This window comes from Quercus lobata, chromosome 3 (genome assembly GCF_001633185.2).
Source record: "Quercus lobata isolate SW786 chromosome 3, ValleyOak3.0 Primary Assembly, whole genome shotgun sequence".
NCBI classification, from domain to species: domain Eukaryota; kingdom Viridiplantae; phylum Streptophyta; class Magnoliopsida; order Fagales; family Fagaceae; genus Quercus; species Quercus lobata.
Genome location: NC_044906.1, coordinates 44,096,663 through 44,109,801, shown reverse-complemented (window position 1 = coordinate 44,109,801; position 13,139 = coordinate 44,096,663). Strand labels below are relative to the sequence as shown.

Here is a 13,139-nt window from a genome sequence, read left to right as displayed (position 1 = left end):
GGCTCCTTGGTATTATGACATCATGAAATTCTTGGAGTTGGGGGCATATTCGGATGGTGCTGACAAGAGAGAGCATTGTTCGATTAGGATAATGGCAATGCAATACATCTTATATGGAGGACAACTTTATAGGAGGTCCTATAATGGTATACACCTTCATTGCCTAAAGAGAGAAGAAGTGGAAAGAGATATGGAGGAAGTCCATTAAGGGATTTGTGGTCCTTATATGAATGAGAGAATGTTAGCCAAGAAGATTCTAAGGATAAGGTACCATTGGAGCACGATGGAAACCGATTGTGTAGACTTTGTGAAGAGATGCCATGACTGCCAAATGTATGCAAACTTGAACCACATACTACCTAGTGAATTATACAACATGACCTCTCCTTGGCCTTTCTCAGTTTGGGGCATAGATGTAATTGGAAGAATAGCCTCTAAAGCCTCAAATGGATACGAGTACATCCTAATGGCAATTGACTACTTCACCAAGTGGGTGAAAGCAGCCTCTTACTTCGTGTTGAAAGTCAAGCACGTGAATCAGTTCATAAAGAATAATGTCATCTATTGATATGGGGTACCCCAAGAGATCATTTCGGATAATGGTTCCCACTTTGAGGGGAAGGTTCGAGGGATTATGGCGTTGTACAACACTGAGCATCACAAGTCTTCACCTTACCAACCGCAGACTAATGGGGCCATAGAAGCATCCAATAAGAACATCAAGAACATCCTAACCAAAATGGTAGTGACATACAAAGATTGGACCGAGAAACTTCCATTTGCTTTATGGGGTTACAGAACTTCTATCCGTGCATCAACTAGAGCAACACCTTACTCTTTGGTCTATGGTAGTGAAGCGGTGCTTCCAATTGAGGTGGAGATGCAATCTTTGAGAGTACTAGTAAGGTGTTGCACAAAGAGCTAGGGTACAATACCATGCACAAAGGTACCAAAAGAGGATTGCTAGATCGTTCAAGAAAAAAGTGAAACCTAGAAACCTTAAGGAAGGGGACTTGGTCCTAAAAGTGCTTAGAGATGAAACTTTTGGTCCAAGAGGAAAGATGAAGCCAAGATGGTCTGGGCCTTTCATTATCAAGAAGATCATGTTAGGGGGTGCTACAAGGATTGTAGATATGGATGGGGAAGAGATGCTTCGCCCAATCAACATGGATAGACTTTGGAAATACAATGTATGAAAAGAAAAGAAAAGAAAAAAAGTCTGCTAGGTTGAAAACCCAAAAGGGTGGCCTAGGCAAAAGTTAAGTAAAAAATACCTTGCTAGATTGAAAACCCGAAAGGGTGGTCTAGACCAAAGATAAGGGAAAGAACATGGTCATGGCGAAAATTCCTTCAAGGACGTCATGGGAAAAAATTACATGGCATGGAAAAAAGAAAAGAAAAAAAGAAGAAAAATAATAAAGACAATCAGCCAAGATAATAAATAAATGATTCTCTTGTTGCTCAAATTAAAAGATGATAAATTGTTTCCATAGGAGATTTGGAACATTCCAATCCTTTATTAAATTCAAAAGAAAAGACATGAGAACCATAAAGTGTAGAAAAGTAAAATTTGGGCCATATCAAGTTTGTCAATCTGCCCTCTTCTTTTTGCTGGACTTCTTGTAAGGTTTTTCATCTATGAGGACCCATTTCATGTCATCTTGTAGCCACTTTTGGTACCCCAAAGTTGGATGAAGAAATTGAGGAGGACAGATGTCCCTAGTCACCCTTCATCGTGGCCAAGCCTCATGGATTCTACTCAAAGTTCTATTAGTGAACTCCAAGGTATGGAAAGAGACATCATCACTAGGAGCCCCTTGACGGTCACCAAATTGTCTGGCAATGTGACATGTGGAGTAGTAAGAGTAATAGTGAAGTCCCACCAAAGGAACAAAGTTGTCCTTGAGGCTACGGTGAGCCATGCTTGAGATGCGCCACCACTTCACCACCCATTGGATGTCTGTGGCATCAATGAGCTCCATAAGCTCAGTAAACTCTTTGAAGCTCATCTCAACACGCTTGGGCCTACGATCACGATAATGCTTGGGAAGATATTGACTAGAAGGTAGAATAGGAGTTTGAAACAAATGAAGCCTTTTAGACAGCCATATCTACAAACGAAGGGAAATAAGAGAAAGAAAGGAGAAAAGAGAGAAAGCATGAGTGAAAAAAGAAAAGAAAGATAAAATAAATAAATAAAAATGGAAAAGATGATATAAGGTGCCTCGATGGGTTGAAAACTGAATGGTGACCCATGCAAAAAATTAGAGGAATCCCGCTAGGTTGAAAACTTAGGCAAAAATTAGGGATCATACCTGAAGGAGGAGAGGGCTCCCTGCAAAGAAGTTTGCTTCCTTCCTATGAAATGCATCCAAGCCATTGAGCGTTTCAGCTAAGATCATGCCTGCAAGATTTCTATTCCTCAAATCGACAACCACCAAGCACATCTTGTGATCTACACAATAGGTTTCATGAACCAAGAAGTATCTTGCAAGCATACATAGACAGAAGGCATTGAGAAACCGAGAGTGCGGTATATCGGTTGTTGGGACAGCTGGCCGAGAGAAGTATGCAAAGATGAAACGAACATTCAACTTGCCAAAAACACACCACTGCTTTGCCTTTTCAAGAGGAGCACCCACAAAGCTTGAATAAGGGTGGGAAGATCACCACCAGGGTAGGAAAGAAATGGTCGTTCATTGAAGGTTCACCCATGATCGCACTAAACTTCTCAAGAGTGGGGCATATCTCTACATCGTTGAATTGAAAAACATGTCGAATAGGGATCCAATAATTGGCAGCACCATGAAGAAAATGTTCATCCACCTTGATTTGATGGTATGGAAAAATGCAAGAAAGACCATAAGGAATGACAGCCTCTTTAAAACTAGGGCCAAGCTTCCTAATCCAAGTCGAGACTTCGAAAGGGGAGAATTCTGCCATTGGAAAGCCTCAAAAGAGTGTTTTCTAAGAGGAAAATACGTTTGGTGAGGTTTAGGAGTCCCCAATGGCTACTTATACTAAAGAAAAGCGGCTAGGGTTTTTTTGACACGCGGCATGCGTATGCATAGTCAAACTTGCGTACGTAAGGTCAAGACTGCGTACGCAGGCTCATGTACACGGATGCACAATGAGAGGCAGAGACCTAGTTTTCCTTGTTTTAAGTATAGTTTTCTTCCATATGCTTCTCTTATGGTTCCTATGGCCCAGAGGACTATTCAAGATAAAACTTAAGCCCAGATTTTCAAGTATCAAAAGCAAGGGAAGCATAGAATCGTGCATTTATTCTCATAAGTTGTAAATTAAGTAAATATCCCAAATAAAAGCATGAATGTAAAAGATATTCTTAAAATACAACCCAATGTTTCAAATCAAATCCAGAGCTAAAAGAAAATAATAATAAAAGCAACAAAAAGAAAAGAGATATGTTATGCTACTGTGTGTTGTCTGTCTATCTATCTATCATGTAGGGATCATCAGAAGCGCCTCTTCCTTGGCTGGTAACTAGGGGTTGCCTCCGAGTCCTCACCACCATCACCATCATCATTACCATCATCATTGCTGGGATAAGCTAGTTCTTCGGGGCCGTAAAAGTCCTTCGAATACTGAGTCACCTCTAGCTTGAGATCTCTAGCCAACCAAACCAACTCCTCATGCTCCTAGATAGTGGGCTGAAATTTGAAGGAAAACAGGTTAGAATGAGCAGTTGAAAGATGTAAGAGAAGAAGAAGCAAAAAATAAGTGGAAGAGAACTCACCGCCCATGTGCCTCCAGAAAAGGATAACCCATGACATTTTTATTATGAGGCACGGGACGCTCCCTAGCAAAACCATCAAGGCCATAAGCATAGACTACCAAGGCAGATAAGGAGGATCAATAGGAACGCTCAGAACAGAGGCATCCTGGTACAAGTATTTCAGTTGAATGTCACCATGTACAAGAATGCAAAAGAAGAGAACATGAATGGAAAAAAGATGGGAAGAAAGAGCACTTACCTCGATAGTAAGGGAGGGCATGGGGCAAGTATGGTTGAACTCCTCATAGTCTAACTCCTCCCTAAGCCGATTGACATAGGCCACACCAGGACTCCATAAGGCATACTCAGCATTGGTCTTGGAGAGCGAGGCAAGCATGAACTCCAACGGATCCATAGGTACATGTAGGGCATCCTCACCCACCAATTGGCAGCACACCCACTCCATTGAGGGTGGAGTCAACATTAATCCTCAGTGATTTATAGAAGAAGATAATCATTCCCCAGTGGAAGGAAGTTCCCTAATGGATGACACTATCAGAAAATCCCCAGTAAGCTACTCCCTCCTTAGTGGCCATGCACCATCAAGACTTCGTGGTAGGTCGGAATCATAACCAAGACACTTTCCAACAAAATTATACTCCCTAGTGAATCCTCTAGCATCCCAGTGGATCTTTCATCCAAAAATAGTCAAGCAAGTTAGAATACAGAAATTGTGAACATATCCTTTTGGAGTTGAATATGCAGGCACAAATCTTATACAAGTCAGAACTCATGCACATATCCTCTAGGAATTGAACATGCAGGCACGAAACCCTATACAAGTCAAAAAGGAAGAACAAAGAACTTGTGCACATATCCTTTGGTAATTGAATATGCAGGCACAGATCCTATACAAGTCAGAACTTGTGCACTATATCTTTCAGGAGTTTAACATGCAGGCACATCAATATAGATTTCACGCACATATCCTACAAGAATTGAACATGTAGACGCGGTATAAGAGGTAGAGATAGAGATAAAGACCAAGGTCACCCTGAGGCAGGAGCCTTACTAGAACAGGAAGATAGAGATGGAAGACAAGTACCACTCGGAGAAGTTTAAGGCAAGAGTCCCAGATGGACACCAATATATATATATATATATATATATCATTTTTAAGCTCGTAAGAGCACCTTTATTTATTTTTTTAAGCTCGTAAGAGAACCTTTGTTTTTATTTTTAGTAACTCTAGGATAGTGAGTCACTAGCCTTTTGCTTGCAATTGGCAAAACAGGTTCTAGGATAGTGCACCTATCATTGCTCATTTCCCAAGCAACAAAGGTGGGAATTTAGACATACGAATCCCATGTAGCTCTTCAGAGCTGCACCCCGCCCCATGTATGCGTGATGTGTGTCGTGTGTGTGGGTTAGGCCTGAACCATACGTCGAAACAAAATGTTTTGTCTCTTATTCTTTTGATTCCGTTAGCGAAGCTCATGAATCAAAAAAGGGGTATCTGTAGACACCGCATTTTGTACCTCTTACGATGTGGGCCCCCGTTCCCCAATGATGCTAAATTCTAAGACCCAAGTTAGTTTAGGGTCCAATCAGGTGTTAAATTAACTTGAGAAATGTTAAAATGAAAAATATAACTTTTAAATGAGCAAATAAATCTATTTTTGGAAAAATAAAACCAAGAAAACCCTTGCTATGTGCACGCAAGAATTGGGCTGCGCACACAGCTTTCTGCATGCATACGTAGGCTCGATCTTGCGCACGCATAGTGAATTCCAAAAACTATACAAGACAAGTTTTTTGCATTAATGTTGAGGTTTGGAACGAATCCCACATAGTCTAAGAGTCGTTCCAAACCCCTATTTTCACACTATAAGTAGCCTTACGTGGTATATTTTCAAAAGACACAGAAATCCCACGGGAAAACACTAAGATTTACTAGAAATAGTGAACCAAAGAGGGAGTTTTTCACAAAACATCCTCAAGTTAATTTTCTTTTAATTAGGGTCTTTTCTGACCTTGATCTTTGATTTGAAGATTACTAATCGCTCTTTTATTGAATTGTGAATAGATTTGTCTGAGGGAAACGGTCAAAAATCAATCTTGAAGAGCTTTTCTTTGAGGTATTAGTCTAAACTTTTCTTTTCCTTTTCTTTTCTCTTTAATCTTTCTGTTTGCTTTGTTTTCTTGTTATAATATGCTTTAACATGTTTATCTAGCTTAGGTTTATGTGGTTGTACATTTTAAAAGCATGTTAGGATGTTAGATTTCTCGTTTTAAAGTTTTAATGAATTTGTTGTGTTTTTTGGGTTTTCTGGGCAAAAACTCGCGTGCATATAATCTTGCCTACGCAGGCAGGCTTAATTATGTGCGTGCAGGCTTGTTCATGCATGCGTATGAACTTGTCCAGAAACCTTAAATTTTATTTATCTGTTTTTGTTTCTACCTTCACATGTATGCTTTTGTATGGCCTCTTTTTCATACTTTTATGCTTTCAAGGCTTCTGCTTCACTTGTTTAATTGTTTCTTTCACATGTTAGAATTAGGGTTTTTCTTATGTTGTATTGCTTTAATGCTAGGTACATGCATTCACATGCTCATGTATAAATGTCATAGGTGCTGAGTTGCTGCAAGGTAAGTGAAGGTGAGTCAAGCATTTGTAATGTACATGCATTTGTGATATGATCTCGCTTAGGTTTGAAGTTATGATTGTGATCTTGATGCCTTGGATGATGACATGTTTTCTTTGGCTTTGCTTCTACCTTTGATCTTGATGTTTCTGCCTTGGATGGATATGATATGATGCTATGATGCGATATGGTGATAAGCATAACATGGTAGGCTTTGTTTGATAAGCATGATAGATGTATGGTTAGGGATGTTTGATGCCATGTTGATTGTAGGATGTATGTTAGTGTGTATGTGTGTGAGTTAGATACAAGTTTTGAGTATGCCTTTAATAGGGTTAAAACATAAGACACAAGACACAATGATGGGAAGCCAACCTTAGGGTTGGGCAGTTTTGGGTGCCTAACACCTTCCCAAGACCGTACCTTAACTCCAAACCCATATCTCTTGTAGTAAGTTCAAAAGGTCCTTCCTTGAAATGATACTATATACATGGTTCCTAGACCATTACAAAAACTAGGTAGCGACTCATTTGATTCACCCTTGCATCCACATTGATGGACTTAAGAAAAGAGATTTGATTGCCTTATTAAAGTAGTCCTTCCAGGACGACGAAGATAATGTTATTTCAAATGATGAGTCCAAGGCATCCTTCGAAGTCTCTATTGCTAAAGATAATAATCCCTATGATCCCTATGATTAGACTCTATTTGGTCATGACTCAGTTACTACTCCAGACTTAGTAGGAGATGATATTGTCGGCACAAACCGACAAAATTGTTGAGATCATTGCTTGCATCACTATTGTTGACATTGCTAAGAACATTGCTTGCATCACTATTGTCTGTACATACTAACGACCCTATTGAAGACCTGTTGTGAATAGTAAAAAAAAGTCACTATTCACTATAAACTGTTTAAATAGTGCTTATATTACTTATAAAAGGGGTTGTCCATTTCAGTTGTATTTAGAACTTATTTTACTAGCTTTCAAATTCCCTTTAGATTTCCCTTACCTTCCTAGTCATCAAATCTTGTAACATTCATCAATTCCTACATGAAAAAACTTGTTTCTACTACTATTTTCTGTAAATGTTTTTTTTATTATAATCTATTATTAAAGTATTTACTTTAAGCTGTTAATTATACTTTTTTTTTTTTTTCAGTTATTACAAAAATTGTGCAATGCACAGGCCAATAACTAATAAAAATGAAAGGGCCATCCAATTAGAAGGCCAACGAGTACTCTTATATTGTTATAGAGCAAATGAAGGTCTTACAGTTCCATAAGTGAGCCCAAGTTCCAAAAGCATATCCCAAAACAGTTACATCTCCCGCACTATCGATTTTTTTTTTTTTTGGTAGAAAGAATTTTCGAAGTTAAAGCTTATAGAATCTGTAAACGTCAATGTACAGTGATGTTTCTTTCCTTGAAATAAGGGTTACATTGACCAAAATAACTAATCCTATGGGGAAAATTCAAAAAAAGAAGTCCATCTCCATGTATCCGAAGTATACGTTTTTTCTTAACCCATAGAAGCTTGAAATTTCTATTGCTTGTTTGGAATAGTTAATGGTAGCTTAGAACTGAAAGCTGAGCTTGAGGACCGCCTTGAATGTAAACAAAAATGCACTCTGCGCCTGGGTTCAAGACCTTTTGCCACAGAGGAAGCTCATAGATGTTCTTTACATTAGTAGGAGAGAGACCCCATAGAGGGCCTGAGAGTTCTTCAATCAACAGCTTAAGATCAGCAATTGGCTTCTGTGATGTATTCTTTATTATTACCTTGTGGCGGTAATAGGCACTTTGTGCTATGGTCCATGTGCTAGTTATGGAGTGAAGGAATTGAACAGGAGCATCTGTAAAAAAATTCGTAACATCATATGATTAAAGGGTGCCTCTAAATTTAGGTTTATTTTTATAATATTTTTAACGGTTTTTTTTAATTAAAAAAAAAATTACACTTTGACAAAAGAAACATTTGAAATCAATTTTAACCGTTGGTATATAAAAGCTACGCCAATAACGGTTAAGATTACATGAGTAAGCTACATGCAGAAACCTAGCATGTTCCTAGGGATTCTTGTCAAAATTTATATGGGATATTTTCCAGCTTGAATTTGTTGAGTTCTTTATCCATTATGCTTCAAATCATAATCAAAAGTAGAAGGTAAGAGGCCAGCGTTGCAAGAAGAATATCCATGGTGTTGGCACCTATATTAGAGTTAATTACATCATGAGTTGTGGCATAGAGAGTCATGGGATTGTATAATTTATGTTGATTTTTCCGTCCTTTACTGTTGTGGTCATTTTCTTATTAATTTCTTATTTTTGGTGAAAATTAAGTTCATAGTACTCACATGATGATTTTGTGTCCGGTGCTGGTGCTTGTGCTTTGGGAGGATAGGTACCTGTAAGTTCAAAAAGGAAGTAAATTAGCACCATATATACGTGAACCAATTTGATGCAGCCATCAATTAAGGCATGGTAAATAGCAGATTAGGATTCTAATTTTTCATTTTTTAAGCCTAATTTCCTTGGGAAATAGGGCTAGGAAGTGCTAATTGACTATAAGAGAGAGAGAGAGAGAGAGAGAGAGAGAGAGAGATTAGTTTCTGTTACTTTTTGTTGTTTGGTGGACCGCTGGTAGTTTTGTGTGATAGGGGCCTGCCATGTTAGAATATCTCATCAGAGTTATAACAATGAGTGTATGTTTAACCATAAACCATCAGATTATGAACATGATAGCAATGGGCATACGCATAAATTTGTTAACTAAAAGAAAAAATTCTAGATGATACAATTTTCCATTTATGTAAGATTATTTGTATAAAAACAAGTATATATGATCCTCCAATGGGTTCTCACCTGGAATTCCTTGTACACTTTGAAGCTTAGCAAAGAGGCCTATGAGAGGAGCATTGCCAGAAAGTGTAGGTTCGGTTTCTTCATAATTGGACCGGTCATCGGAGAAGTCATCATTCTGATTAGGACCGCCCACCAGGGCTCCATATATCACATTAGGATTTCCTTGAGGGTTATAATACCATGCCTCAAAACCTTGCACACATTCAACCACAGAATGGAGTATGTGTACCGAGGTAATGGAAGCACCTCTATGGTGAACATGAGTTGGATAATTTGGTCCATAACCAACTAAGTAACTTATCGACTTAGGGTTATTACCTAGGATGTAGTCTGCCTGCAAAACCAACCAATTGAGAATTATTATAAAGCCTTGGTGATTAAAAGAACATGAAGTCCAGGGGCACTACAACTTTCCCATTATTTTTCATATATGTTGAGATAGTGGCAAATTATGATTTGTGCTAGTAAGAGGATGTCAATAGTTAGAGAGGGTATCTTATGAGATGGTTTCATAAAACCACTATCTCACAGTATGTGGAAACCACGCATGTTATGAGAGAAAGACCATCTCATAATATACTTTTTCCAATGGCCGGATTTATATAAAAGTGACGTTACTTCAATAATGATATACCTCATAAGAATGCAGTTGCTAGTTGTGAAAATTATTGTTGTAAACGTCATATTACTCAAGAAAGAAATGAAAATTCAAATGAAGACATATATACCTGTGACTTTGCAAAATTGAGGAGCTCCTGAGGTTGAATTAGGCCTTCTGGGCAAGTGAGCTTGGCGTTGGCTGCAGAAAGGTATTCAGAGTATACAGCAAGAAGAAAAGCAGCAGATGAGACATACTGCATGTTGTTCCATTCACGCACGTACAATAAGCCCCCTGATGAATGAACGAAACGTACAAGGAAAGGAATCCATTTAATGAGGAGATAAGAAAAGACTCAATTTATCAGTTAAAGTTCTTATATAAGATTAGTGAAAATTTCTCTAGAATCGGGTCACAGTGACATTCTAAATTCAAATACAAACCAGCAGTTTTGTAGACATTGTAGCCATCATTTTTTTGCAGACAAGCACAGGCAAAGTAGTCTGCCTTTGCCTGATATTGCATTAGCGTGTTAGTGAAGGCACCGCTTTTTCCCTCCAGCAGTACCTGCAAATCAATGACTTCCAGTTAGTCTTAATTAATAATAAGTATTATGATTTCTTTTTTCTTTTTTTTTTTGAGAGGAATAAGTATTATGATTTCTAATTCAACTAAAACTTGCAGTTAATTGGTGACGGAAATTGACTACTTTACCAAAGACTGTAGTTAATAAACAAAAAATATGCTAATTAAACAAGCTGATGAACGTATAAATTTATTAAAACATACATATCTAATACATTTGAGCTTAATATCTTTCAATGTTCACTTCCATTAATTTGGTGTTAAAAAAGAGAAGAGTTTTAATTTAACTCTAAAATGGAGGTCTTGGATTATAAAAAATTTAACCTTTGAAAGAAGGATCTGTACACCGGCATATTTGTTATCCCAAGAGAATTCCTTTACTGCCCATCCAGTTCCACCCAAGTATACAGCGTTGTCCACTGCATACTTCAAGTAGTACACATCATTGGTTGCTTCATACAGCCAGGCAGCAGCCCACAATAGCTCATCCTTCACCAAAAAGTTGATTCAGGACAATATACAAAAACAAAAGTATGAGAATGAAGATTAGAAAGAGCCAATGAATTATTATGTTACTAACCGAATAACCTGATGACGTGTAGAATTGCTTAGCAGACGAGATAGAGTCGTCGTACAGGCCTCTGAAGTTGTCTGCAAATGAGAAAAGCTGCAACAAAATTGAAGATTATCGATCTGTCGAGAGAGGCTGCTAATCATCAATACAATACAATACACGTACGTACGTACTCACCTGTTTGGCGTGTACCAAAAGGAGATTAGAGTAGGATGAGTTATAAGGCTTGAAAGCTATGGCAGATGCAGCCAAGGCAGCAGCAGTTTCACCGGCAAGGTCCGAACCAGGATTATTTGCATCAAGCTTGTAACCATTCCTTGGAGTTGTCATATCTTCAGCACGCTCCCAACAATAGTGATCAGAAGCCCCATCACCCACCTGCAGATTATTAATTATTTACAAATTTATGTCAATCAAACACTACTAAATCCACATCTTATTAATAACTTCCTTAATCAAACGATCGATCGAATCATTCCTAGTCCCAACTATTGATATAATATATGCGTTTGAATTCACAATTTCTGAACTTTTTATGTTTTTTGGAATATTTTTTAGTATTTTATTTGGCAGTTTATCAATTTGAATTATTATGGGTTGACTTATTATCTTAATCAACGTTTATTTTATAATTATTTAAAACTAAAATTAATTAATTCAATAAAATTCAAAGTTATTTTGTAGTTATATATACACCGTGGTCACCAAACATGGATTGATGGCATAGGAAATAGGGGACCAAAAACTATGTGTCCTCCTAGTCTTACCTGTCCCCAAAGAACATTAGGTTGTGGATGAGCTTTGATGAAATAATCAGTACCCCATCTAATGGCCCATAAGGTGTTCCCCATTTGGTTATACTCTGTGATTTCTTTGCTGAACTCAATAGCTCCCCATGCAAGCATTGTCACACTGAATGCCATTGGAAGCCCAAACTTCACATGGTCGCCTGCGTCATAATATCCTCCAACCAAGTCCACCTGCTAATACATATATACAGGGAAATGTTAAAGAATTCCATAAGAACATTGGTTTAATAATTATTTTTAGAAATATATTTTATAGAAAAATGATAAAACAATTAAATGAATTAATTTTATTGATAGTTTTTTATATTTTTCATAAAAGTGATGTTAAAACTTTTTGAATATAGTTTTTTTTTTTTTTTGCTGAATAAAAAAATGGGTAGAGGGGGGCGACCAACGTGGCAATCCTACCTAAGCGTGACCATAGTAGCACCCTACTTGCCAGGGTCTGGGGTCTGCTAGGGTGCAAGGGAACCGGTGAGCCATAACTTCCTCAACCCCACGAGGGGCACTAGCGATCCTAGGCTGCCAAGGAAGGCAACCCCACGCAAGTCCATTTTCGGACTCGAACATGGGATCTCACCCTTGGCGCAGCTCTTTGTGCATCACCTAACACCATTAGACCACACCACCTCGGTGGTTTTCTAATATAGTTTATTAATTATTGTCCTAAAGACTCTCATTAACATAACTGTATATGTCAAATCCAAAACATGCAGTTGGGTACTACTCTTCTCATGTTTTTAATTTGGCATTAAAAATAAATTAGCCTTACCCCTTGTGAAAACCCATCTTTGAGTCCCGAGTCAGCCCGCCATATGACTCGCTGAGTTGGTGGAAGTTTACCAGATCTCTGTGCCTCAAAAAACAATAAGCTCTTGTCAAGGGCCTCACCGTAGTTGAAGTTGAAGACCGTAGCAATGGTCGCTTCCAACTGGAGAATGCCAACCAACAAAGCTAGGAGGACTACGTTCGACTTCCTCATGTCTAACGTGACTCGGAATTAATGCAACAATTAATTGCCTAGCTAATACCTGTTAATGTGTTTGCAGTAGTGGTTGATTTATATATATATATGAAACGAAATATATATGGCTAGTAGTCCTCACGTTGTTCTTTGATCGAGGTTGAGCTCCCCACGTTGTATTATATAATTTAAGATACGGTTCTGCACCTACATCTACATGGTGCTATATGAAGTCGCACCGCACGCATGACATGTCTACCCATCTCAACCGTCCATAACGCCTACTTTTATCCATCGACGGTGACTCCCCAATGTATGGTAACCAACCAACCGAACCAGCGACTTCATAAGGAATCTCATG

The 13,139-nt window shown here is 38.2% G+C and overlaps 1 protein-coding gene across 1 annotated transcript; it reads right to left on the bottom strand.

The window, feature by feature from the left end:
* Positions 1 to 7,545: 7,545 nt before the first annotated feature.
* On the bottom strand, positions 7,546 to 12,796 carry LOC115980948 (endoglucanase 5). Its single transcript, XM_031103140.1, has 11 exons — positions 12,587 to 12,796; positions 11,773 to 11,985; positions 11,183 to 11,383; positions 11,012 to 11,098; positions 10,756 to 10,920; positions 10,290 to 10,413; positions 9,977 to 10,140; positions 9,249 to 9,582; positions 9,003 to 9,047; positions 8,741 to 8,791; positions 7,546 to 8,239 (listed from the first exon to the last, which is right to left on the bottom strand). The coding sequence occupies exons 1-11, from the start codon at positions 12,794 to 12,796 to the stop codon at positions 7,950 to 7,952; spliced, it is 1,884 nt and encodes a 627-aa protein (XP_030959000.1). The 3' UTR covers positions 7,546 to 7,949.
* Between the last annotated feature and the right edge of the window lie 343 nt (positions 12,797 to 13,139).